Source organism: Biomphalaria glabrata, chromosome 16 (genome assembly GCF_947242115.1).
Source record: "Biomphalaria glabrata chromosome 16, xgBioGlab47.1, whole genome shotgun sequence".
NCBI classification, from domain to species: Eukaryota; Metazoa; Mollusca; class Gastropoda; family Planorbidae; genus Biomphalaria; species Biomphalaria glabrata.
In genome coordinates, this window is record NC_074726.1 from 30,535,517 (window position 1) to 30,563,371 (window position 27,855).

The 27,855-nt window shown below is 36.6% G+C and overlaps 2 protein-coding genes across 4 annotated transcripts in view; one reads left to right on the forward strand and one right to left on the reverse strand.

Moving 5' to 3' along the window:
• The window catches only part of LOC106080306 (atrial natriuretic peptide receptor 1-like), a 90,925-nt gene that overhangs the window by 19,818 nt on the left and 43,252 nt on the right, over positions 1 to 27,855 (forward strand). The gene's annotated exons all lie outside the window — the stretch shown is intronic.
• Positions 160 to 25,468, reverse strand: LOC106072393 (innexin unc-9-like). 3 transcript variants are annotated; one of them, XM_056014382.1, is made up of 5 exons: positions 20,623 to 21,569; positions 16,533 to 16,725; positions 10,341 to 10,485; positions 2,208 to 2,299; positions 160 to 1,893 (listed from the first exon to the last, which is right to left on the reverse strand). In XM_056014382.1, exons 1-5 carry the CDS (start codon positions 20,643 to 20,645, stop codon positions 847 to 849), a joined length of 1,500 nt encoding a protein of 499 aa, XP_055870357.1. In that variant the 5' UTR covers positions 20,646 to 21,569; the 3' UTR covers positions 160 to 846. The 3 variants fall into 3 exon arrangements, with proteins under 3 accessions (XP_055870357.1, XP_055870358.1, XP_055870359.1); XM_056014383.1 differs by lacking the exon at positions 20,623 to 21,569 and adding an exon at positions 25,312 to 25,468 and having other exon boundaries at positions 161 to 1,893; XM_056014384.1 differs by having other exon boundaries at positions 163 to 1,893; positions 16,590 to 16,725; positions 20,623 to 21,546.

The following is a 27,855-nucleotide window of genomic DNA, read 5'->3' on the forward strand; positions in this document are numbered from 1 at the left end:
TTGTTGAAATAAGTATTTAAAAATACACATTTCTTGTTTTAAAAAAGGTGTTTATATGTTTACATCAAACTGTATGTAATTATATTAAGATATTAAGATAAGAACAATACAATATATATAGATATATAACGCATTGTTTTCTAGTTTAAAACAAAAATCAAATTTCTTTAAAGTTTTGTTTTAACGTGGATTTTTTTTTTTTTTGTTCATGGGGGTAAAATAATCAGGTATTCATCAATACCTCAAAAACATTCTTATGGTCAGTTGGCTAGACAAAACAACAAACTATGTTGAAGAACAACACAGCAGCCCATTGAAGTAGATATCCTTCAGGGACGCTAGCGGTGGATAGGCCACTGCCTTCGCAAAACTGCGTCCAACATCACAAGACGAGCCCTCAATGAACCCCCCCCCCTCCCCCTTTACATGATGACGGGTCGACCAAGAAATACAGGGCATTGTGATTTGTAGGCAGACGCTAAGCGTACGGGACAAGAGCTAGTGGGACTCGCCTGACCCGAGACACCTGAAGGAATTTGGTTGGTGGAACACAGGCAGAAATGAGATGATCTGTTTTCAACATACAGCGATGAAAACACCTTGAGACTGACAGTTGAACGTCTTTTCTAGTCCACTGTGTATAAATCATAGTTACACATTCACATACGTAAACGCATGCGCACATAATTTAGCACCTTGTAACACATTCGGTAAAGGCTAAATATAGCCTGTGTCAGGGGCGATACTCTTTACAATAACCTCTATAATGAGGATAGCTAACTCTGCTCTGACTTAGAAATAGACTATCCTTTCATTTCATATACATTTTTTCAAAGGTACGATAATTTACAGCTCCACATTTTTGTCCTCAACATCTTTAGTTATCTCTTCATTACTACCATCAGTCACATCATCGTCCGTGGCATTCGTTTTGGTAATATCTAGCTCAACCGAGCTTCCGTACTTTGTCACCTCGGTATTCAGAGTCATGTTTGAACTTACGGCAGATTTCTGCATCACGTGGTATCTATTCCACAAAGTCCTTACGATATCTGCGACCAATGCCCGGTCTGAATTCAGCTCCAGGAATCGCAGAATAAACACGCCATCGCTTCGCAGATATTTTTCAATGAAATCGCGCTGCAAATTTTTCTGGGCGAACTGAGTCTTTGTACCGGCAATCATGGTGGCGATTCCGATATCCAGCATCGGATACGAATCTACTGTTTTAATGTAAGATTTGATGAAGAATATCGTGGAGCAGGGAGGTTTGATCTTCACCGACCAGAGGACCAGGTTGACAACGGTGATGAAGAGGAGGAAGACTAGCCAGAACCACTCTAGGACGAAGACCTTGACCAGAAGCTGGTTCAAGGTCATGCTGCATTGGATCTGGAAGACGACCGGGGAACCGCTGGCGGACTCCGAGCTGCCTTCCACAACAAAGTCACAAAGGAGGACCCTTGGGAAGTTAAAGGGATCCTGCCAGTCTCCGCTGTTTATAACGCTGTTCAGCACCACGAGCCCGTACTTCCAGTAATTTAGGTCCAGAAACACCGTCAGCAAAAAAATGTTTCCAAAGACATTGACAATGTTCATGATCTTGTAGCACAGGTAAAGAGAAGACAGGTAACTCCCAGACTTTTTACCCAGACAGAATAAAACAGTCAGCACCTTGCTGGTGTGTTTACCGATCAGTCTGAAGCGGTAAGACTTGTGACCGGTGATCCAGTCCTCGAAGTACGCCACCGTCTCGTCCAGTTTCAGCTTCCTGTCTGCTGGCGTTGTTGCATTTTGGGATTGCAAGACAAGGTCACGAATTTTCTTGATGTCCGCGCTGGAAGAGCCACTGAGGTTGGTCCAGATGAATTGTGGGATTTTAAAAAGACAAGCCTGTCGAGTGTGAGAGAGAAATCGTAGTTATTATGCAGCGTATAACAAACCAACTATATGTTGAAATCTAGTCTGTATAATATTAGAATAAGAAGAAAGCTGGTATCTTGCCCAAACTTATATTAGATTTCATTCTATACGTTCGATTAATATACAAACCATACAAGTAAAAAATTATTGATTAATAAAAATAATTATATCACATTCAAAGAAATGTAAAGGTCTTTGTAGTTAATGAAAGTTGTCTATTTTTCAAATAATTAAATTATTTATGATTGATTTACATAAGGATATATTGATTGGTTGATACTAACCTGTACTATGAAGACCAAAGTCACCCATCGGTAGAAGGTAGTACCGAAACCTAAAATGGGTTGAGGCTGGGTCAAATCCAGAAAACCATCACCTATAAAAATAAATTAAAAAATTAGGGAACCAATTAAATGTGAAATTTTATGTTTTTGGATTTTAAGTTTCCTTCGTTAAATTCATCTTTGCTTGCCAATAAATATAGAAATATCTTTTAAAAGTCAGCCTCTTTCAGTAAATGTGTATTTAAAACCTTGGTAAAAACTTGACGCTTTAATATCTATCTCTTTCATCAGTCACATGACATGATGTGGCTAACATGTGAACTGTGAAGTTCAACACACACACACATTTACACACACACTCTCTCTCTCTCTCTCTCTCTCTTTCTCTCTCTCACTCACATTCTCACTGTTCCACTGCAATCCTTAAGAGTCACATCCGGAGAGAGAGAGATGGGTAGAGAGGGAGAGAGAGTGTGGGGGTAAAAGAGATATAAAGAGAAGAGAGAATGAGAGAAGAAAGGAGAGTGTGTGTGTGTGGATGGTTGCCTTGTGTTATGGAGTGTGTGTGTGTGTGTGTTTTATGGTGACAGTGGGAAGAGTTTAGCGATTGGTTGTAATATGATGCAAAAAATAGCTGGCATTGTCGTCACTTGGTCTTAGTTATGGGAGACGACTCCAGAACGTGAGACTGAAAGGTTGTTGTTGTTTGTTTGTTTTACATGTTTCGGATGTTCCTTCAGAGTTGAAGATAGTTTACTTCCTAGTCCAAACCTCCAGCAGGACGACGGGGGATGGGAGCGGGCAGGGTTTGAACCCTCGACCGTCGATAAATCCGAACGACAGTCCAGCGCGCAAACCGCACGACCAGGCAGTAAGTTAGTTTTTGTTACTAAATATTATAACTAAAGTCTTTTGTCTATTACTGTTATTTTATTTAATATTAATTTGATTTTTTTTTTGTATTATAAATAAAGTTATCTATAGCATGGTTCACAAGGAAGTTATTTTATCTTGTATCCACTTGATTTTGTCTATATTATAAATAAAGTTCTATTTAGTTTAATTCACGTTTAAGTTATTTGACATTTTATTAGTAAAGATGTATTTGCGCCTACGACAATTTAGTGGTCTGCCAGCAGTTTCGTGCTACAAGTCAACGACCGGTAACAACATCTTGACAAGTGGTATTAAGGCCAGCCTTAGGCATAGACATTGTAGGCTTTAGCATTGAGCCTTCTTTTGATGGACGCTTGGCACAACACTGATAAAACAATTCTTTTTGTGAAAAGAAATGCGAAACTGGTTACTACAGTGATTGGACCTCATGATGACCTGCAAACTATCGTAAAAAAAATGCAAAATTAAACACTATAACTATATTACAAGGTCTTCGAGGCTCGCAAAGACCTTCTTTCATGGAACGGTACCAGAAAAAAAAGAAGAAGAGGCAGTAACCCTGTCTCTAATCTCTTGGTTTGTGATGCGGTCTTTGAATTTGATACCTAGGATCATTCTGTAGCATCTTTATTCCATTGCTAGGATCCTCCTCTCTAGCTCTGCAGTCAGCGTCCAAGACTCGCAAGCGTATAAAAATGTGGCCATGACCAGGGAGCGAATCAGTCTGATTTTGGTGCAGAGGGCTAAGCCTTTGACTTTCCATATTATTTTAAGTTTTGAAAGGGCTGCTGTGCAATTCGTGACAGTAGTTCTGGTTTCATGATCAAGTTAGAATGAAATAAATGTAGCAGACTTTAGTCATAATCTAAAATGGTATGTTTTTATCAAAATCTAACTCTTTTCACTCTTGCAATCTGGAGTCGTCTCCTTATCTAAGACGCTGACGACTATGCTCTTTATCTTTCGTCATTCACAACCAATCACTAACCTTTTCCAACCGTCACCGTAGAAACACATATACACTCCATGACACCCCTCAGTCACGTGTCTACTTTTTTTTTGTTTCATTATCCATAATGCTATTTAATAAAACTACGAAAACGCCAGTAGATTACTTCTTTTTCGTTTTATACAGCTTTTATCAACTCACTCTGTCTGTCTGGTATAAATCTTGATTCAATAAAAGCAAATTTACCTATGAGTTATTTTTTTTCAAAGTGAAATTTCCCTTTCAGACCTTGCGATATATAGAGGAGTTAATGTAAAGCTTATCTGATTCCAATCAGCTGTAATTTATTAATTGGGGTTCATTTATAAATGGCAATGCAAATGTGTCATATGACATTGATTGGATGATTCTTTATCGTATATAAACTTTGTTTCTAAAAAGGTGTTGGATGTTTTTCATACTTGTTTTCATTCAGCTTAACAAATTTGACAGTTCAGATAACTGATCACTAATCCTATATCTGAATTGGACTGCGCAGTGATTTCCAGATCAGGCAGTTCTAAGTACACTTTGTCTTGTAAAGGGGGAGCACTCTAGTGCCATTGTTTTAATCCGGGCTCTTGATAAACTATGCAGTTTTTTTTAGGACGAGGTCAGCATTTCTGGAGACATTAGGTCATGGCCGCTAGTTCCGGGATTACATCTTCATCCTTGTTAATGAATAATTTTTTAGGAGGCTTGAAAAAGCGACCAATTTTATTTTACACATTGTCTGCATTCTCTTATTCAAGAAGAGGGGTAATTATAAATACTGGAGATTAACGCGGCAGACGTACATAATTAGTTTGACCTACTTATGTAAAAGTACAAATTTTTTAAGTAGCGTAGTTCAAGAATATTTGTAAATAATTATGGGAACATACAAGTCTGCTTTAATGCCATTATTAATTCTGGAATTCTTGATCCACAAGTTAATGAAATGTAAATTTTTTTTAAGCATGAAAAATTAGGTAAGATCTCTAATTAACGTTTCGATATTACCTAAGGGCTAAAGGGGGTGGGGGAGAGGTGGAGATGTATACAAATTTGTTACGATTTGTTACAAAGGGTAGGGGGGGATCTGAAGATTTTTTACGTAACAAAACAATAAAATATTCAAATGAAGTAACAAAACTGTTTTTTTTAGATCATTTTGTCATTTCCTATCTTATCTTATATAATACAAACGTTATTTCAACAAAAAAAAAAAGAAGATGATTACGTCCTACGTGTCATGCATTCAGTCATGCATATTAACCAATGACTTAAATTCTGCTAAGTCACTTACGGGCACGACATGGCCAAAATTGTGCCGATGTGCCTAAATTCAAAACTCAACTCTGCTAAGTCACTGGTTTTCCTGGCTAACTCAGGCAACCCATTCCATGGTCTAATAGCACTAAGAAAGAAGGAGCATTTTGTACAAATTTGTCCTAGCATATGGGACGAGGAATGTGCCTGTATCCTTGTGTCTTTCTGAGTATTTTTATTAAATTTTGTTTTTGTATTTGAAGATTATGGTTCAGTGTTTTATGTATAATTGCTACTTTACTTTTGAGTCTTCTGTCCTGAAGGCTTTCTAAATTTAGGGATTTTACTAAAGGTGTTACCTTAATCAAATGTGAATATTTGTTTGTTATGAATCTCATTGCTCTATTTTGTGTCTGTTCCAGTTCCTTAATGTTTTCTTAATTTGAGGTATTCCCAAACGGAGGATGCATATTTAATTATTGGCCTAACCAAGGTTAAATAACATTTTAGTTTTATGTTCTTATTAGATTTATAGAAATTTTCTTTTAAATAAACTCTAATGCTTTGTTTGATTTTTTGATAGTTTCATCAATGTGGGGATTCCATGACAGTTTTTCATTTATTATAACACCTAGGTATTTTGCGTTTTTAAGTCTGTGTTACTGGTTTACCATGAACAAGTGGAATTCATTTGTTTTAGTTTTTTGTTACTCTTTTAAAAAACTGACATTTTTCTGGACATGCTCCAATTTGATTCCCATTTCTCGTGTATATGTTTTGTTACATAAGGACAGCGCCTAGAGCCTGCATCATGTTTGTGAGCAGATACAGTGGTCCCCCTTGAGTCCCGCCGCGGGTCCGGCTTTCACTGGCCACAGCGTCATGAAAGTGTGCGTGTGTTTGTCATGGAGTATTAGCGTCACCCTTAGCTTTCGCCTCGGCGGACCTGCCCAGTGGTTGAATGGGTCAGCCTAGCGGGGGGGGGGGGGGGGGATAACGTGAGGTCAGGACTGCAGAACGACAGCTGAACGACGGCTAAGTCTGTTGACGCCGGTTTTGAGATAGAAACTTAGTAGTCGATTACGCGCTGTAGATTGATACTAAGGGGAGCTTAACGAGTGTTTTACTTTGAGATAGAGACTTAGTAGTCGATTACGCGCTGTAGATCGATACTAAGGGTCTTACTTTAATTAGATGTTTGTTGTTCAACAGCAATTAGAAAGTCATCACTCGCGGCTTTCCAAAAAAATCATTAATCGAAAAATTACCCCGCGTTTTTTTCTTTTTAATAAATACCGCTTGTTTTGCGATGGGTTATTCGGCTGCCGCCCGGTGTCTATGTACAGTATTAGGGGAAAATGCCGAGACCAATCATGAAAGAAGGCCTATACACTGACCTGCAACGTCACGACCTTTGGGCAGTTGAGACCAATGGCTCGTTGCAACGTCACAGGTCTGTACAACTTGGCAACAAACTATATTGGTCTAAACTGCCCACAGATTGGGACGTTGCAGGTCAGGGTTTAGGCCTTCTATTACGAATATTCTCGGAAAAACTGAATACGTCATCGATACGCCGGTAGAAGTCGAGTTTTTACCCATCATGCATTTAGATACCAGGATGAAAAACGTCATTTTTTGGGAACCTGATAATTAATAAATAACCTCTCTCATACCAGTGTTTCCCCCATTCCGGCATTTTTAGAATGAATTGTGTCCTTTAGACGCCAGTTTAAAGTATTCGGTCTCCTGGGAATGTGGAAATACAACGCTCACCACAAAAATGAGGAAATTCGGAAAGGAATCAGAATGTCGATCGAGCCCGACGCGAAATTAAACTGTGGCAATATCACGAGGTCTTTAGAGCTTATGAAGACCATCCTCCAGGGAAAAAAAACAAAATAATACTGTGGCAATATCACGAGGTCTTTAGAGCTTATAAAGACCATCCTCCAGGGAAAAAAAACAAAATAATACTGTGGCAATATCACGAGGTCCTTAGAGCTTATAAAGACCATCCTCCATGGAAAAAAAACAAAATAATACTGTGACAATATCACGAGGTCCTTAGAGCTTATAAAGACCATCCTCCAGGGAAAAAAAACAAAATAATACTGTGGCAATATCACGAGGTCCTTAGAGCTTATAAAGACCATCCTCCAGGGAAAAAAAACAAAATAATACTGTGGCAATATCACGAGGTCCTTAGAGCTTATAAAGACCATCCTCCAGGGAAAAAAACAAAATAAAACTGTGGCAATATCACGAGGTCCTTAGAGCTTATAAAGACCATTCTACAGGGGAAAAAAAGCAAAATTAAACTGTGGCAATATCACGAGGTGTTTAGAGCTTATAAAGACCATCCTACAGGAAAAATTACCAGGGAAAAAAAGGGCGAGGCAGAGAAAGTGATAGCTAGACACCCGGGTAGACGTATATGTCATTGAATAAAACATCAATGCAAAAGACAGAGAGGAATAGAGATAGACTGTCGACAGATCATGTGTGGTACCCCAACAGACTACGGGATAAATGAAAGTAAAGATGCAGGTGATTTTTCAATGTACAAAAATTGTTTTTCTCAAGACACGCCTCTGTTTCATCCAGTTTTTTTTTTCTTTTAAATTGACGAATACTGATTCCCGTGTAGCTACTCTGCGTCACGCAGACGTGAAGTTCGTCTGCCGCGCATGCGTGCCAGGGTCCGCCTGCTATTGTTAATACCTCTAGCTAGCCTGAGCTAGCCAGGAAAACCAGTGACTTGGCGGAGTTAAGGTCATTGGCTATTATACGTGACTAAATGCATGACGCGTAGGACGTAATCATCTTCTTTTTTGAAGTAACGTCTGTATTATATAATATAAGATAAGATATTACAGTATACTTCATATTACATCGCTGCTTCCAATGAAAGGAAAACTTCAAACCAAAATTGAAAGTTGCCTACATATTGATTTTTAAACATTTTTATAATCAACCTAGATTTAGCTGGAAAGAACAAATGTCAAGAAACACGTTAAACTACACTGAAAGTACAATACAAGCAATAAACCTGATTAAATTCTGTCTATAAGTACTTGACCAAACATAACCCAATGTCGGTCAAAGTATACCCGCTGGGTAAGTTTTAAAAACCCATACGAGTAAACAAGTAGGGAGATCTAGAGATAATTTTCTTTTTTTTTTTTTAATGGTCAGTTACATTGATTTTTGTTTAAGGTTGTGAGGTATAGATTGTATGAGGCTTTAACGTTTTTAATCTTGATGACACAAACTCTCTTCTGCCAGCCTCTCTTTGAACACTGTGTGTGCTTGCACCACGTGACCCATAAGGAAACGATAACTGTGTACATGTCATCAGCAGACGTCATCTAATGGATAGGTTTGTTAGGGAAGAGTACATTTAACGAGATCTAGCGTAATGAAACGATAACTGTGAACATGTCATTAACAAATATAGCAGACGTCCACATGTGGGTTTGTTTGTTAAAGAAATAGTGCATTTAAAGATCTAACAGTTTTAGAAAATAAGCGAAATGATAAATATTCAAATTAGTCAAACCATTCTTAGATCCAGAGCTATGGCGGCGATCGCCCAAGCTTCTAAATCCTCACTCGTTCCTATATATAGCAATGTTACCTTAGGCAATTGACATTAATAGACAAAACTCACTCTATCTGTCTGGCTGTCTGTCTGTCTGGTACAATTTTCGTACACGTTATTTCTCCCACTTCCCATTCTTGGATCAAGTTGAAACTTTGCACACTTTTTTGTAATACCTATCAAAACATGAATCAGTCAAAACATTCACCCGTTAGTCAATCACTTATTGGTAATTTATTAATTTGTTTGGCATTGAAAAAGGGGAAACAAATGCTACTCATTGAGAGATGTGGCTGCATATGTGAAGTATTTTCCCTTATAATGTTTTGAACACGCGTTCTCTTTCATTTCTTGTTCTCGGATCAAGTTCAAATGTCGCATAATTATTCAGGGTCAATGACAACTTTGTAAAGGCGGTTGTTCGTTGTGCTGGCCACATGGCATCCTCGTTAACCGTAGGCCACAGAAACGGAGGACCTTTCATCTGCCCTATAGACCAAAGGTCTGAAAGGGTAACTTTACTTTTTTACTGTTAATGACAACGCAGGAAACAATTTAAAAAATTAACCTATTAGATAACAAATTAGGGGTATTTCATAAATTTCGTTTTATATACAAAAGGGAGCTTATTCCTGCAGTGTTGAAATATATTTGGCAGTAAACTTTGCGGTTCTTCCCCTTTGTTGTTGTTGTTTTTTTTGGTTTTTTTTTAAGATTTTAAAAAATATGTTGCTTGTTTGGAACAATGGCGCCCAAAGTTGTTTTTTTTTTTTGTTTTTTTTGTTTTGCCGGTGGAGGGGGTGGCATAAACATTTCCCACCCTAGAGTTAAGAATCACACCAACCCTTATAAAAATAATCGTTAAGCTGAACCAATCAACTGTGTCTTCAGTATAACCTTTGGGCAGAGTTTGGAGAGGCCGGAAAGTACTGCCTCACGGGTCCCTTAGACCCTATTCAACAAATACACTAAAACAAAAAAAAAAAAAAAAGATTCTACTATTCAACGAATGCGCCAAGACAAAAAGATTCTATTTCAATAAAAAGCAGAAACAAAAAAGAGATTCTACTATTCAAGAAATAATATAAGACTAAAGAAATTCTGCTATTCAGCTACTAAGCTAAGAAAAAGGAGATTCTACTATTCAATAAATAAGCCAAGGTTTAAGAGATTCTACTATTCAATAAATAAGCCAAGGTTTAAGAGATTCTACTATTCAATAAATAAGCCAAGGTTTAAGAGATTCTACTATTCAATAAATAAGCCAAGGTTTAAGAGATTCTACTATTCAATAAATAAGCCAAGGTTTAAGAGATTCTACTATTCCATAAATAAGCCAAGGTTTAAGAGATTTTACTATACAATGACTGTGGTATGACAGAAGAGATCTTACCTCGAGTTTGATTTACTGCAGTCTCTGTCTCATACTTCGGGTACCTCAGGCTGTGTGTCCAGCAGTAACTGTTGATGTGGTCATGGTATGAGTCATAGTGATAGTCTTTAGGTGGCCAGCAGTTGATTGGACTCCCCACGTACTCCTGACCAGGAGAAACATAGTCAATATATTATTTCCAAGCCCCAGAAATTAATAGGCGTATGAATGTATCTATTTCTGCTTATTGTCAGTATATGTGTGGCTTTATGTAATAACTATTTTACCACAAACACAACCAAGAAATTATCAATTTATTTATGAAATGCTAACAACTGTATAATATCCTAAAACTCAATCAGACCCGTGCCGTGGCAACAATCTATTGGACTAAACTGCCCACAGGTTGTGACGTCGCTGGTCAGTGTTCAGGCCTTCTATAACAAATGGTCTTGGTCCGAGCCTTAAGCTGAATCTTCAGCTTCACCTATCCCCTAGTCCAGGGGTTGGCAACCTTTTGAGTCGGAAGAGCCAAAAATTATAATTTACAAGATTTTGAAGCTGTTAAAGAGCAACAAAGATTGTTTCTTGCCAACTATAAATAGTTCTCAAACAATGAATTTTTTTAATGAAAACAAAAGAAAGAATTCATTTATAAGTAGTGTTTTTTCACAACAAATAAGATAATCGAGCAAACAAATTCAGTGGGAGCATTTGCTTTGTATGGTTTTAGAAATTTTTGATACATTTGGATCATAATTTTTTTTTTTGTTTCAGACACGACTCTAAATTTTCATTTGTTAGTTGGCTTCTTACTTTACTTTTAATTATATTCATGCAAGAGAACGCTTGCTCGCAAGACTGAGTCGATCCAAAGATAGGTAGCACTTCGAATTCTAACTTCACCTCACTGTAGCAATTCGAGGCATTCCTTTGAAAGCTGTCCACTTTTGTTGCGTTACGTACACACATTTCTGGACCTTCAACTCTTCCAACTTGCTTTTCAGCTCTGTGCATTTCGTTACTATTTGTGTTGATATGGTGTACTCGGAAAACTAGAATGGTTTTGTCAACAAATTCACCTTTGATTTTTTGTTATAACTGTGCTGAAGTAATTCGTGTCAAAGGTTGCACTTATTTTATCGCGATACTGCTTTAGACATTCAAAATGAAGTAATTGACCGCTCTGAATATCTTCTGCAAAAAGAATTAATTTTTCTTCAAAACAAACCAATGCCTCTACCAAAACATAGGTTGGGTTTTCCTTTCCTTGCAGTGTTAGATTCGGCTCATTTAATTTTCGCTGTTTTTAGTTTTCGCTGTTAAATCAATCATAAAATTAAATTTTTGCAACTATTTGTCGTTCTCTAATTCGGTGTGATAAATGTCTTTTTCATTTAGAAATTTAGAAAAGTATTTATTTCATTCAAGCACAAAGCAAAACGTTTCATCACCTTGCATTATTCAATGAAACATAAGAATTTCTTGGTTTATCTTGCTCCGACGAATCGATATTGCCCTTTTACTTTTTCCTGTCATACTCCTGGCTGTATCAGTTGCTATTGAAATGATTTTATCTAATTTTCTTCAAGGTATTTTTGCATAGCATTCGCTCTATTGTCCCCTCTAGTTTGTCACCAGAGCGGTAGCAATCCTAGGAACGACAGATACCTGACAAAAAAAAAACTTGTGCCGTGTCTTTATGTCGCAAGACTCATCTATAGCAAGTGATACGGCAGAAGAGACTTGAATATCTTCCACCAGCAAATAAGTAATATTTGAAGACATTTTAACTATTCTATTTTGTACTGTTTCAGCAGATATTGGCAAATCTTTGTTTGTTTGTTTTTTTCAAGATTTCTGGTTTGTTTTTTTAAATCATGAAACAGTTCCTCAGATGCACTTAGGAAGCAGTCTTCGACATACCATCTGTAATTGGTTTGGCTTTTTGTGTAATTTCTAGTGGTACCGCAAAGCTTGCCAGAATAGCATTACTTATAAATTGCTTATAACTTTGAGAAGATAATTCGCTTCCAACTCATTTACTTGAAACAACAAACTATACGTCACAGTCAAAGCACGTGGTTAAGACGCCAATCCGTCTTGCGTCGAAAGCTAATTAAAACCTATATAGAAACATTCGATGACGGCCGAGATCTTCCAACTTACTGACAACAGTGACGACGCGTGTTATGGGGGAGGGGTCTGGTGAAAAGCGTGTAAAAGTGGCTGAGAGATAGAATCGGCGCCTAGTCTTCGTTAAAAGATTCAGAACTGCTTTAAAAAAAGGTTTCGATAAAATAAATAATATTTGCGTATGGAACTAAAGAGCCGCAGCTTCACATCCAAAGAGCCGCACGTGGCTCGCAAGCCGCAGGTTGCCGACCCCGGCCCTAGACTGTTGGACCGTTGGGGCACCACACAAGATTTGTCGACGTCTCTCTCCATTCCTCTGTCATTCACCTTAATTTTCTGAGTTTTCAGATATTCTGAATCTGTTTTGTTAGTCAGACACGTGAGAACCTTTACGAATTGTCCTAAAGGACTTAGGGCAACAAAAATTTAGGTCCTGAGTCCTGACTGAATGTTTTACAACATAGTCTTGTAAGGAGAAATTTTTTTTAAAATTAAGGTTTTTGTTTCTTCTGCTGTGTGACCTCGAGCTCAGTTTTCAAGGACGAATGGCTAAAATTAATTTGAACACTTAAAGGGACTAGACCAAGAAGGTGGTCAAGTCACAATTCGGTTATTTTGAGAAAAATGGCTAAAACACTATGTTTTATGTTCCTCGTGATATTTGGTTCTTGAGGGCTAGGAAGTAAAATGTAGTGTTTCCAGTCTTAAGAGGCAACTTTCCACTGTTCTAAGGAATCTGGGGCAACATTCTTCTGTCGTATCTAAGGAATCTGGGGCAACTTTCTACTGTACTATACAAGGAATCTGGGGCAACTTTCCACTGTTCTAAGGAATCTGGGGCAACTTTCCACTGTTCTAAGGAATCTGGGGCAACTTTCCACTGTTCTAAGGAATCTGGGGCAACTTTCCACTGTTCTAAGGAATCTGGGGCAACATTCTTCTGTCGTATCTAAGGAATCTGGGGCAACGTTCACTGTACTATACAAGGAATCTGGGCAACTTTCTTCTGTCCTATCTAAGGAATCTGGGGCAACTTTCCACTGTTCTAAGGAATCTGGGGCAACTTTCTTCTGTCCTATCTAAGGAATCTGGGCAACTTTCTTCTGTCCTATCTAAGGAATCTGGGGCAACTTTCTTCTGTCCTATCCAAGGAATCTGGGCAACTTTCTTCTGTCCTATCTAAGGAATCTGGGGCAATTTTCTTCTGTCCTATCTAAGGAATCTGGGCAACTTTCTTCTGTCCTATCTAAGGAATCTAGGGCAACTTTCTTCTGTCCTATCTAAGGAATCTGGGCAACTTTCTTCTGTCCTGTCTAAGGAATCAGGGGCAACTTTCTTCTGTCCTATCTAAGGAATCTGGGGCAACTTTCTTCTGTCCTATCTAAGGAATCTGGGGCAACTTTCCACTGTCCTATCTAAGGAATCTGGGGCAACTTTCTTCTGTCCTATCTAAGGAATCTGGGGCAACTTTCCACTGTACTATACAAGGAATCTGGGGCAACTGTCTACTGTCGTATCTAAGGAATCTGGGGCAACTTTCCACTGTCCTATCTAAGGAATCTGGGGCAACTTTCCACTGTCCTGTCTAAGGAATCTGGGACAATACTTCATAATATACTTGTCAATCGAAGAGGGGAGTCAAGTCTATTGGTGTTGACCTTTTCATTCATTGAAAGAGATTATACTTGACCTCCTTCTTTCTTTGAAAGAGATTGGACTTGACCTCCTTTTTAGATTGCCAGAAACAATATGGTCATGATCATTCTACATATGGGTCTATTATGAGCTAAACTATTGTAACCTGCTGCGTCATGATAGTATGTTATATGGCTAAAACCCAATGCAGTAGTTTGACAGGTAAATCGACATCTAACTTGTGTTCCTTTTTGTTACCACCATTCAGTGCAACAAGCTGGTCATGTCCATGCAGTTTCATGCCAAAGGTGGCTATAGATGGACAAAGACCCCCCACCTGTACCTTTTTGTCAATGGCACTATGTACTCATATCAACACTTCAACGCGTGTCTTGTCACAATGTGCACAGAGCATCCTGGTGACTAAATCTGTAACTAACTCTTCATTTTAAAGTTACGAACTTCTCGCACTCAACTAGTGTCTTCGATAAGTGGAACCATCATTGACCGAGTCTTGGTTTTAAGATACTTTAAGCATGATCTGCACTTGGCAAATCTACGAAAACAACAATAGATTGATTACAAAAGTAATGATATTTTAATGTTGATTCATAACATTAATTTATGTATCTTAACAGGTGCATAATTACCGTAATAATACGATAAAGAGCAATCGAAGGAAAATGATCTTTTATACTTGTATAGTTTTACATAGTTTACATATTTATTATTTAACAGATTACAATTAGATCTACAATGGGAGTAAGTCAAATTGTGTAAGAGTATGAAACATTTTAATTCTTTCTTTCAACACATTTGTACAAAATTGTTTGGGCTACTGTCGGCCGTGAGGCCGGAGGCGAAGTACTCCTTGGATGCTTCACCATTACACTTGCTATGTCTCGCTTATATCAACTGTACACGTTATTTCTCCGACACCCAATCTCCGATTTAGATGAAATTCTGCACAATTATTTCTTTTACCTGACAACACAAGAATCAATAATTTTTTAAAAATTATCTTGAGTCATAAGTTCGAACTCAGGTCGTTACCCTCCCCCCCCCCCCCGTTTTTTTTAAATAAATGCTTTAAAAAAAACGATTAATCTAAATTTCACCCAGATAACCCTTTCTTTCTCCCCCCCCCCCCCCCCATTTTTCAAACTGGTCTAGATAACTAGTAGGGTCATAGCATATTGAGAAAGCTAAAAGCATGAAATAACGCCAAACAAAGACAATTTGTAAAAATATTTCTAATCGCAGAGATTTATTGTTGTTGCTCTAGATCTATTACGAATTTAATTACATGACTGACACAAACTAATTGATACAATTACACTTCGTATAAGCTTTTTTGTTGTTTTTTTTATCGGCCTTTGAAAGGAGAAAAGAGACTTTTAGTTTTGTGTGGACTGTCTGTCCATCCGTCCCGATTAGATCTCGTAAACTAGAAAAGATACTAAAAATCCGACATCATAATATTTTAGATTTAAGCCATTCCAAGTTGTGATGCAACGGCTATTTTTTTCGTTTCTGAAAGTGAAAAATCTAGTTTTTAAACTCACTTATGCAAGCAGTTTTTTCATCAAAATACACCATTTTTACAACTATTCACTATTAATAGTAACAAACACGGAAGTCTATTTAGTAAGGGAGATGATTAGTTACCATATTTTAACACATTTATGCAAAAGATTTGAGATTTTTTGTATTGCTAAATTAAGTAAGTTTAGTCATACTAACTACTACATTTACTAAAAAATTGTTTACTTTTTTTTAAGAGAATAAATCTATTTAGTATGCATATAAGTGGAACATAATTTAAAACAACATAGCCATGAAACACTTAACTCAAGGATTTTTTTTTTTTTATGGAAGACATAAATTATATTCCGTAAGGCTTTAAATAAGAGATTAACCCAAAACATTTAGATCAATCGGATAACTACTATACGACATCAGTTAGGCCAGGTTTACATCTAACTTCACATTCACTTTCAACTATCTCTTGGTCTGCTGGACCGGTGGGGTACCACAATAGATCCTTCAACCTTACTTCTCCATTCTTCTCCTTCATTTGCTTTGATATAATTTCTTTCTGATATTTTTTTCTGAAAATATTAAAACCTGCCTTTTTACCTGTCTTGGTGGACCACTTCGAGGGCCTATTTTGAGTTTGTGTTTGCACACAAACTGTCTTTGTAATCTTGTTAATTATAGGAACCTTGTCTAGTTAAGATGTGAAATTATAGCTTTTAAACTAGGGGAACCTTGTCTAGCTGTGAATTTAAAAGCTTTTTAACTATGGGAACCTTGTCTAGTAAAGCTGTGAAATGTATTAATTTTTGTCCAGTTGGAACGCATGTTGAGTTTACACATGTGCTCAATTCTAACCTATGTCTTGCTTAAACGTGTCAAGTTGTAAGTTTGATCGTCACCAACCTGCAACCCAGTGCCAACCACAAAACATGTCAAGTTGTAAGTTTGATCGTTACCAACCTGCAACCCAGTGCCAACCACAAAACATGTCAAGATGGCCACCGTGACGAAGTAGTGCAGCCTGTCCACGAAATCGTCGTTTTTGATTGGTGGCTTCAGCACAACATTGGCAGCCCTGTTGATCAACGAGTCCATGCTGGGGAGGGGGGAGAAATATCAACGAAATAAATAAATGTCATATTAACATAGCTACAATGTTCAATAAATAAATTGATAGACACACAGAGAAACAGACAGAAAGACTGACATACAAAAAGCTTGACAGATAGATGAACAGACAGAAAAACTGACAGACAGATAGCCAGACAGATAGAAAGACAGACAGAATAATTGATAGAAAGAGATAGATAGATAGACAGATAGATAAATAGATATATAGACAGATAGATAGATAGACAGACAGACAGACAGACAGTTACATAGATAGATAGGTAGGTAGGTAGGTAGGTAGGTAGGTAGGTAGGTAGGTAGGTAGGTAGGTAGATAGATAGATAAATAGATAGATAGATAGATAGATAGATAGATAGATAGATAGATAGATAGATAGATAGATAGACAGACAGACAGTTACATAGATAGATAGATAGATAGATAGATAGATAGATAGATAGATAGATAGATAGATAGATAGATAAGATAGATAGATAGATAGATAGATAGATAGATAGATAGATAGATAGATAGATAGATAGATAGATAAACAGACAGAAAGATAGGCAGATATGATTGGATAATAAAGGATAAGATAGGATAAGATAAGATAAGAAAGGATAGCATAGGATAAGATAAGATAAGAAAGGATAGCATAGGATAGGAAAAATTTGGATCTGATTAGATTTAATTAGATTTTAATGTATGGGTTGGGAATTGGTGTTGTGTGGTTGATGAAAGAAGAGAGAGAGAGAGAGAGAGACATTGACATAATGGCATTATTCAGTTCACATCGACTACACAGCAGTTAGTTTCATTTTAACACTTCAGTACATCTACATAGCGTAAAATTACGCCAGTCCCAGGTAGAGAAATGCTTAACAGTGGTATACATAGTGTCGACCTGTCATAAATTATTAGCTGCGTCGCTATATTTATATTGATCTAAATCTGTAAATCTAAGATCTAACTAGGTCAACTGAGTTAAACATTTGAATAGGGAACACAAGAGTTGTAGGATTGTCCTATATGACTCAATAATCTTCAAAGTGACTAAGTTTTAAATGTCTATCCATTTATGATTTTGTGGACTTAAGTTGTAAGAGATTAGAGCGGTCGTGCCCAACTGTTTTTCAATAGAGGGTCGTACAGGTCTATTACATGTGTGTTACGGGCCGCAACCATTTTTTTCAATTGGAACACGATTGGAGAAATATGAACAATTGGAGAAATATGAACAATTGGAGAAATATGAAACCATTGGAGAAATATGAACAATTGGAGAAATATGAAACCATTGGAGAAATATGAACAATTGGAGAAATATGAACGATGGGAAAAATATGAAACCATTGGACAAATATGAACAATCGGGAAAATATGAACATTTGGAGAAATATGAACAATTGGAGAAATATGAACAATTGGAGAAATATGAACAATTGGAGAAATATGAACCATTGGAGAAATATGAACAATTGGAGGAATATGAACCATTGGAGAAATATGAACAATTGGAGAAATATGAAACCATTGGAGAAATATGAACAATCGGGAAAATATGAACCATTGGAGAAATATGAACCATTGGAGAAATATGAACCATTGGAGAAATATGAACCATTGGAGAAATATGAACAATTTGTAACGTATGAACCACTGGAGAAATATGAACAATTGGAGAAATATGAACCAATGGAGAAATATGAACCATTGGAGAAATGAACCATTGGAGAAATATGAACAATTGGAGAAATATGAACAATCGGGAAAATATGAACAATTGGAGAAATATGAACAATTGGAGAAATATGAACAATTGGATAAATATGAACCATTGGAGAAATATGAACAATTGGAGGAATATGAACCATTGGAGAAATATGAACAATTGGAGAAATATGAAACCATTGGAGAAATATGAACAATCGGGAAAATATGAACCATTGGAGAAATATGAACCATTTGAGAAATATGAACCATTGGAGAAATATGAACCATTGGAGAAATATGAACCATTGGAGAAATATGAACAATTTGTAACGTATGAACCACTGGAGAAATATGAACAATTGGAGAAATATGAACAATTTGTAACATATAAACAATTTTATTTGCTTTGTCCAAAAAAACACAAGTGCTACAAAGGCAGTCAATGTTGCAAATAATCAGCATCATGGTTGCTTTCAATGGCGTCGAGTCACGGACTGGATATAGCCCGCAGGCCTTAGCTTATGCGTCATTGGATTAAAGCAGTGATGCCCAAAATACGGCCCCTGGTCAGATCCGGCCCGCGACGTGCTTCCATCCGGCCCACCGAAACGTCGACACCACAAAATATAGAAAACCCCCTCCCCCCCAAAAAAAATGTTCAAAAATGTATCTTTACCTACATTAGGGCCCTTACTCTTTTCTAATGGATTACTACCGCGACACTAGTGTTGGAAATTAAAATGGCCCTTAGATTTAAATAGGTTGGGCATCACTGGATTAGAGGGTTAACAAAGTACGTCCTTGTAATTTAACATAGTTCTACGTAGATTGTTACTGGATTGTAATCATCTTTGCAAGTTTTTCAAACTCAGTACTAGAACCGGCTTCACTCGGAGCCAGTATTTCAATTAGGTCAAGCGATCTTAAAAAGTAATTCATCTCCGGACTGTTACACACTTCTTTCTTTTTGGACACTGACTAATGGTCAGAAAGTCCATGAAACAAGGTCGACATGACGCCATTGTTCCGCGCGGTCGATTCTGTAATTTGATGCGTCCTGTAAGACAAAAGAATTCTGTACTTTTCAAAACTCGTGTCACTGACCTAGATTGAAAGGTTTCTAAGCTTTCCTATCCTAGAGCTACATGAGTGGTTCTTTTATTAATTAGGTCAGAGGTCAAAGGTGGCAGAACTGAATATCTTAACAAGAATGTATCGCCAGATTTGAAATGGTGCTTTAAGCCCTATAACAGGCACAGCCCATTACGTTTCCCTGCTAAAGAAAGATACAGAATTCGATGACATTAAATTAAGGCTTTCATTATAACTATTTAAGGCTTCTCTCTCTCTGTCTCTCTCTCTCTCTCTCTCTCTCTCTCACTCTCTCTCTCACACACACATTCTGGCTCTTGAACCCAATCATTAAACCATAAATAAGTACGGCAATATTATATTTTAGACTATACTAATCATATTTATAAGACTTAATAACTACATGTAGTCTTTCTTCGATCTTAGTCTAACTAATGATTTCTAGATAAAAAGGTGCGCAAAGATGCTCAGTCTATTGACTTAGCCAATTCTTTAATGAGAACAAAGAAAACATTTGAGTCGAGTGCGGGAAATCCCACTGAAAGCGTGCTCAAAATAAAATGACGATTAAACTTTTTATAACGGTCCAACCAAAGTTTTAACTGTGTGTCCATATTTAATATTAGGTAGCCATTTCTTCCCTACCCCCCCCCCTCCCTACCACAAAGATATACATAAATTGTCAAATTTCTTGGGAAATCGTTAGAGCCCTTTTCGAAATGCCCATCCATCCAGTGTTCATCCTGAATCCATGAAGAGTTTGCCAGCTAATACGACACGAGGAATTGTAAACTTTAAGCCTTTAAATTACTTAAAACTTGGTAACATTTCAAAAATACACGCATGATCAAACTTTGAGTGTGTGTGTGTGTGAGTGTGCGTGTGTGTGAGTGTTTGTATGTGTGTTTGTGTTGTGTGTGTGTAAGGACGAAGTGAATCGTACTATACCAAGGCGCTAATGAAAATACGAACATGTTTTTGCTAATAGCGTTCAGCTGGGAAATGTCCTGTTTCGAAACCTTTCGGGAGGCTTATCCATTAGTAAACATACTGGGGAAAATAAAAAGGTCAAACTTACCTGGGTATTCCAGGCAACACCATTCTTGAGTTTTATTCGGTTTGAATTTCGGAATTTCGGAGTCTTTAAATTGTTACGATTTTGTTTTCAAATAATAATTACTTTTCAAGATGTTCGTTTAAACAACACACTATCCATTGTCCACGTGTGTCTCTGGATGTTCCTCACACTGCGTCACACTCCCCCTCACTTCCTCCCGCACACAGCGCCCTCACACACCGTCTCGATAACGTGTGTCAATATCTACAAAGCTGATAGATTCTTAAATAAGAGCAACCCGAAAATATGTTTACTTATGACCAGGCATTACAAAATCACAACCAGTTCTCTTAAATGACTTGTTAAAAATATTGATATATTAAACTGTTTCACTATAGACCGCTTGTTAGACAATATAAAACGTAGATCGAGACAGTTATAAATATTTATACAAGGCATCAATAGGGTCATAGTAGGACATGTATAAAACGTTTATAAGTACATATTCTATACATAAGCTTTCCACCCGCCAAAACTAAATTGCATCTAATCTTATAAACGATGGACATTCCTTCAGAAGAGAAGATAATAAAGTGCTATGCGTATCTAAGAGTTAATCTAGTGGTGCATGGGTTAAGACCAAATCAATACAATGTGTACTACAAGTCTTTGCTTTCGAGTACTAAGACTTAGCAAAGTTTTTTAAAAGCGATTTTAGAGTCTTGTTTATCCTATATTCAGGAAATTGATTTTAATCCATTGTTTTTATAGACAAACGATGAAATCCAAATAATTTAGAAATTAACACACAAACACATGAATTTAACAGAACTTGATGTGCTAAAACTATTTCCAAACTAGCCGACTTGGGCGTTCTCAACTCTAAGGAGTTTCTTAGACATTTATAATGGTGGCGTCATGAAAGCACCGTGTAGATATACAGCCCTATACTTTGGTCCGCAATATACATGTATATCAATAGATTGTTGATTATAACTGTTCTATGCGTTACATTGAGACGCGCCAGGGCCATGGCGTAGGGGATTATTACATTCATGCAGCTAAAGTTTTATGCAAATGTAAATGTATACAAATACTTTAAATTCTTCAGTGTTAAGACTAAGACTAAGACTGCTCTATTGATCTTTATGTCAATTTGTTGTGATTACGAGGAATCTTTTTCTCATATAAATACAACACAACAGAAACATTCACATAAATAGAGCAAACAGAACACGAAGAGTTCATTGAGAGACTTTACACAGGCATCCTGGACCATTTCATGTTTCCTGTTTGTTATTCTATGCCTGATACTGGGTGATAGATTCGCTTTGACTTGTAACATTAAACGTATTGAATTGGGGAAAAAAACTTTCAGGAAAAAAAAGGGGATGAACCCTAGCATAAAATTGAATGAGGAGTAATATTTTCTTAACTAAATTACCTTCCCCTGCTCGTGACTATTGTATTTTTTTTTTAGTTTCTAGATCTCGCATGCATAAATAATGCATTTAATTAAATTCACTAAAATACTATTTCTTTTTAATATAATGTTAGTAATAATGTACTTGAATTTATTTACCCAAATTTGTATCCGAAAATTATAATCAAATTTTGTTTATAAATGATATAGATCTAGGACCTATGTTTAGACTGGACGCATAAACCGCTTGGTTAATTCTAGAGACCGAAGCCGGAATCCCTACAGGCCAAGTTTTTTTTTTGTTTTTGTTTTTGCAGAGTACCTACTGACAACATGAAAAACTTCTTTCAGAATAGCCCCCCCCCCCCAAATTAAATAAAAAATTGGATCAGAGAGCCTTGTGCATGCAATCAATGCATACAAGACTCCTTTGACGTTAAAAAAAAAAATATAAACAATATTAAGGTCTTGAAATAAAAGATGGACTGTCGTTTGGATTTATCGATGGTCCGGGTTCAAATCCTGCCCGCTCCCATCCCCCGTCGTCCCGCGGGAGGTTTGGACTAGGAAGTAAACTATCTTCAACTCTGAAGGAACATCCGAAACATGTGAAACATTTGACAAACAAACAAAGTTTAAATCAAGTCAATGGACAATAGTTAGGTTTGAGGCCGTGCCGTAAGTACAAAGATGTCTAGGTCGAACATAAAATACTTAGCAAAAGCATATCTTATCTAATGGGAATAACTCCACATTTACATCAGTATATCTCAATACTGTAACATTTATTTCCATTTTTATTAATTAATTAATTAATTGCGACTAGTTATTTATTTGATGCAGTTTTTAATTGATTCGTGTTCTGTTCCGAAAACTGAATAATTGTGTAAAGTTTCAACTTGATCTGCGAATGGGAAGTGGGAGAAATAACGTGTTAAAAATCTGTTCCAGACAGAAATAAGCTTCGTAATAAAGTTCTGTTCCAGACAGAAATAAGCTTCGTAATAAAGTTCTGTTCCAGACAGAAATCAAGCTTCGTAATAAAGTTCTGTTCCAGACAGAAATAAGCTTCGTAATAAAGTTCTGTTCCAGACAGAAATAAGCTTCGTAATAAAGTTCTGTTCCAGACAGAAATAAGCTTCGTAATAAAGTTCTGTTCCAGACAGAAATAAAGCTTCGTAATAAAGTTCTGTTCCAGAGAGAAATAAAGCTTCGTAATAAAGTTCTGTTCCAGACAGAAATAAGCTTCGTAATAAAGTTCTGTTCCAGACAGAAATAAGCTTCGTAATAAAGTTCTGTTCCAGACAGAAATAAAGCTTCGTAATAAAGTTCTGTTCCAGAGAGAAATAAAGCTTCGTAATAAAGTTCTGTTCCAGACAGAAATAAAGCTTCGTAATAAAGTTCTGTTCCAGACAGAAATCAGCTTCGTAATAAAGTTCTGTTCCAGACAGAAAAAAGCTTCGTAATAAAGTTGGCTAATCAATGACCAACTAACGTAGGCTGTTTACTTTGACGTCAATTGTTACTTAGATTACTTAGGGTAATGAAGGTAATCTATGACCGACTAATGTAGGCTGTTTACTGCGACTATATCAATTGTTACTTAGATTACTTAGGGTAATGAAGGTAATCTATGACCGACTAATGTAGACTGTTTACTGCGACTATATCAATTGTTACTTAGATTACTTAGGGTAATGAAGGTAATCTATGACCGACTAATGTAGGCTGTTTACTGCGACTATATCAATTGTTACTTAGATTACTTAGGGTAATGAAGGTAATCTATGACCGACTAATGTAGACTGTTTACTGCGACTATATCAATTGTTACTTAGATTACTTAGGGTAATGAAGGTAATCTATGACCGACTAATGTAGGCTGTTTACTGCGACTATATCAATTGTTACTTAGATTACTTAGGGTAATGAAGGTAATCTATGACCGACTAATGTAGACTGTTTACTGCGACTATATCAATTGTTACTTAGATTACTTAGGGTAATGAAGGTAATCTATGACCGACTAATGTAGACTGTTTACTGCGACTATATCAATTGTTACTTAGATTACTTAGGGTAATGAAGGTAATCTATGACCGACTAATGTAGGCTGTTTACTGCGACTATATCAATTGTTACTTAGATTACTTAGGGTAATGAAGGTAATCTATGACCGACTAATGTAGACTGTTTACTGCGACTATATCAATTGTTACTTAGATTACTTAGAGTAATGAGGGTAATCTATGACCGACTAATGTAGGCTGTTTACTGCGACTATATCAATTGTTACTTAGATTACTTAGGGTAATGAAGGTAATCTATGACCGACTAATGTAGGCTGTTTACTGCGACAATATCAATTGTTACTTAGATTACTTAGGGTAATGAAGGTAATCTATGACCGACTAATGTAGGCTGTTTACTGCGACAATATCAATTGTTACTTAGATTACTTAGGGTAATGAAGGTAATCTATGACCGACTAATGTAGACTGTTTACTGCGACTATATCAATTGTTACTTAGATTACTTAGAGTAATGAGGGTAATATATGACCGACTAATGTAGGCTGTTTACTGCGACTATATCAATTGTTACTTAGATTACTTAGGGTAATGAAGGTAATCTATGACCGACTAATGTAGGCTGTTTACTGCGACAATATCAATTGTTACTTAGATTACTTAGGGTAATGAAGGTAATCTATGACCGACTAATGTAGGCTGTTTACTGCGACAATATCAATTGTTACTTAGATTACTTAGGGTAATGAAGGTAATCTATGACCGACTAATGTAGGCTGTTTACTGCGACAATATCAATTGTTACTTAGATTACTTAGGGTAATGAAGGTAGTCTATGACCGACTAATGTAGGCTGTTTACTGCGACAATATCAATTGTTACTTAGATTACTTAGGGTAATGAAGGTAATCTATGACCGACTAATGTAGGCTGTTTACTGCGACAATATCAATTGTTACTTAGATTACTTAGGGTAATGAAGGTAATCTATGACCAACTAATGTAGGCTGTTTACTGCGACAATATCAATTGTTATTTAGATTACTTTAAGTAATGAAGGTAATCTATGACAAAGTAGTTTAGGCTGATTACTGCGACGTCACTTGTTATTTAGATTACTTAAGTCGTGTTACTTGTTACTTAAGTAAGGTCATGTTTTACTGTGAATGACGCAAGAGCTATCTCGTACAGCACATCTTAAGAATTACTCTTTAACATAAAATGAGTGAGCTAAAGCTAATTTAATTAAAGATTTACCTGTTCACTTTTCGAATCTAGACATCTTTATGCAGTGGCTGCACAAGCCAAGCCATCGTGTGTCGCAGTTTCCACACAGCACAGTTAGTCTTTGTCGCCTCGACCTGCCACGCCCCCCCACCTTTTTTTTACGACATACTACACACTTTTAAAAAATATCATTGACATAAGTCAGTCTGGTATGATTTTTTTCTTGGCCCTCCACAGCGGACGTGCGTCACACATGAGTGCATAGTCAAGCCTGAAAGAAGCTCTCACCTGGGCAGAGTGACAACAGCATGGTGCAAGACGTCTTGTAAAAAAAAACAAGCGAAATAAATAAAACGAGCCGACCCGCGGCGTGGCATACGCCGCTATACAGTGCGAAGATTACTTGTTCTCCACCCCCCTCCCACACTCTTTTTTTTTTCTAAGCCGCGAAAGTTACGTGGGATAACTCTAGTCCGACTTGCAGAAATAAAAGAGTTATCTTTCCATGACTTTTTCATCGAAGTTTGGAGAGTCGCCGTGCGTGCCTGGTGTCCCGCATGGTTGGGCGACGTAAAGAAATATATATATTTATATATATATATATATATATATATATATATATATATATATATATATATATATATATATATATATATATATATATATATATATATATACTTATTTAAAAAAAAACAAAGTTTATATAAGGGAAAGAACTGCACATTGACAGTCATATATCTTAGTGTGTGTGTGTGTGTGTTGTTTTCTATGGTGACGGTGAGAAGAAGCTAGCGATTAGTTGGTGGCTATGTAGTGTGAATGATGCAAGTTAAGCGGCACTGTCGTCAGCGGTCCTAGGTAAAACAGACGACTCCAGATTGCCAGAGTGAAAAGACGTGTTTTTTGTAGTGAGTTAGATTTTGTTCAAAATACAATTTTACCTTATGACTAAAGTCTACTACATTTATTTCATTTCATCTCAAGCTAAAATTTGTTTCTATTGTACTAAATGTTCTATTTAGATTAGTTCACAAAGAAGTTACTGTAAGTTTTATAAGTTAAGATATAATACGCCTACAGCGGTTTAGTTGTCTACCAGGTAAACGACGGTCAACGACAATCTTCCAAAACTGTATCACTTCCTATGTAAATAAATTAATGACCACTAATTAATTAATTAATTGGTTATTTTTGTTAATCGATTCATATTTTTTATATGAAGCATTGAATAATTGTGCAAGGTTTCAACTTGATCCGAGAATTGGAAGCGGGAGAAATAACGTCTGTAAAATTTGTGACAGACAGACAGACGGAATGAGTGGATAAAAGCTTTGTAAAAAGAACGAATAACTCTATTTCACGACTGGATTCAGTGTCCACAAACAATCGGGAGTTATTTCCCTTTTTATCGTTGACCAATGAATAACCTTTTTCTCCCATTGATTAAAACAATCCGCTAAAAAAACGGTCGCAAGAGGATGGATGATTTAGCTGATGATTTAGTGCAGTGGTTCCCAAACTTTTTTTTCTCGTAGACCCCTTGCCATGTTTTCTGGTTTTCAGTAGACACCCTGCTTAAGTTATATTGAATTTTTGAAAATTCATCAATTTCAAATTACACATAATTTAAAACTACATTTTAAGTTGAACCATTTTTTTTAAATAAATCTTTTAACGGGCACACATTAAAACCCATTATATAACAGTTAATACGTATAGCATACAATCACTAAACACATTGGAAACTTGTTGTTTTTAAAGGCTTGCAAGCTCACCTTCCGTTGCTACGGAAATAATTTTTCATATAGGGATTTGCTGTTTCATGAAATAGTTCTTTAAAACATTAAATATTAATGTTTCTTAAGTATCACAGTAAAGTTTTCACTTGGAGCAGTTTTTCGTGGATTTCTTGAGCCATAATAATTTAAAAAAAACAACTCATTACCAGACAAGGTTGACTCAGCCAGCTGTATATAGAAATATGTTGATTGCAGAAATATGTCGTTTGCAAAGACTTACATAAGAAGAAAGAAATATTTGACTACATTCCAACAGAGCTCAAGAATTTAGTGACCTCTTCAATAAATCCATTTCCCTAACAACCAATGGGTCAGAGTTTGCATGGATGGTTATCAGAATCCACCACAAACGGAAGAGCTGGAATACTCATTTAATGGCCCAAAGGAGAAAAAATAATTTAAAAATTAAATTCATTATAACTAATGAGTTCTATGACAACCACAGAGAAGATATAAGAGCACTGGAGCTAACAGCTACCATGCTAGCGAATCAGCCAAGTTCACCAAACAGTTTTTTTTTTCATGGCCGATATAAAAAAAAGTCCTTCAAAGCTTGACAAACTTTGATTCCTCCTGAATAAAACAACTCATGATGCCTGAAATGACGTTCGGTAGTCACCTTGCCTGCTCGCATCTCCAGTCAGGAGGTTTGGGCTAGGATGTAATTATCCACATAATCTGAAGGAACATCCAAAAGATTTTGTACAAAACATAATTGTGTAACCTTGTAAAGCAAGAACACTGTTCTCCAATGTTGAAATAGAAGGCTGACACA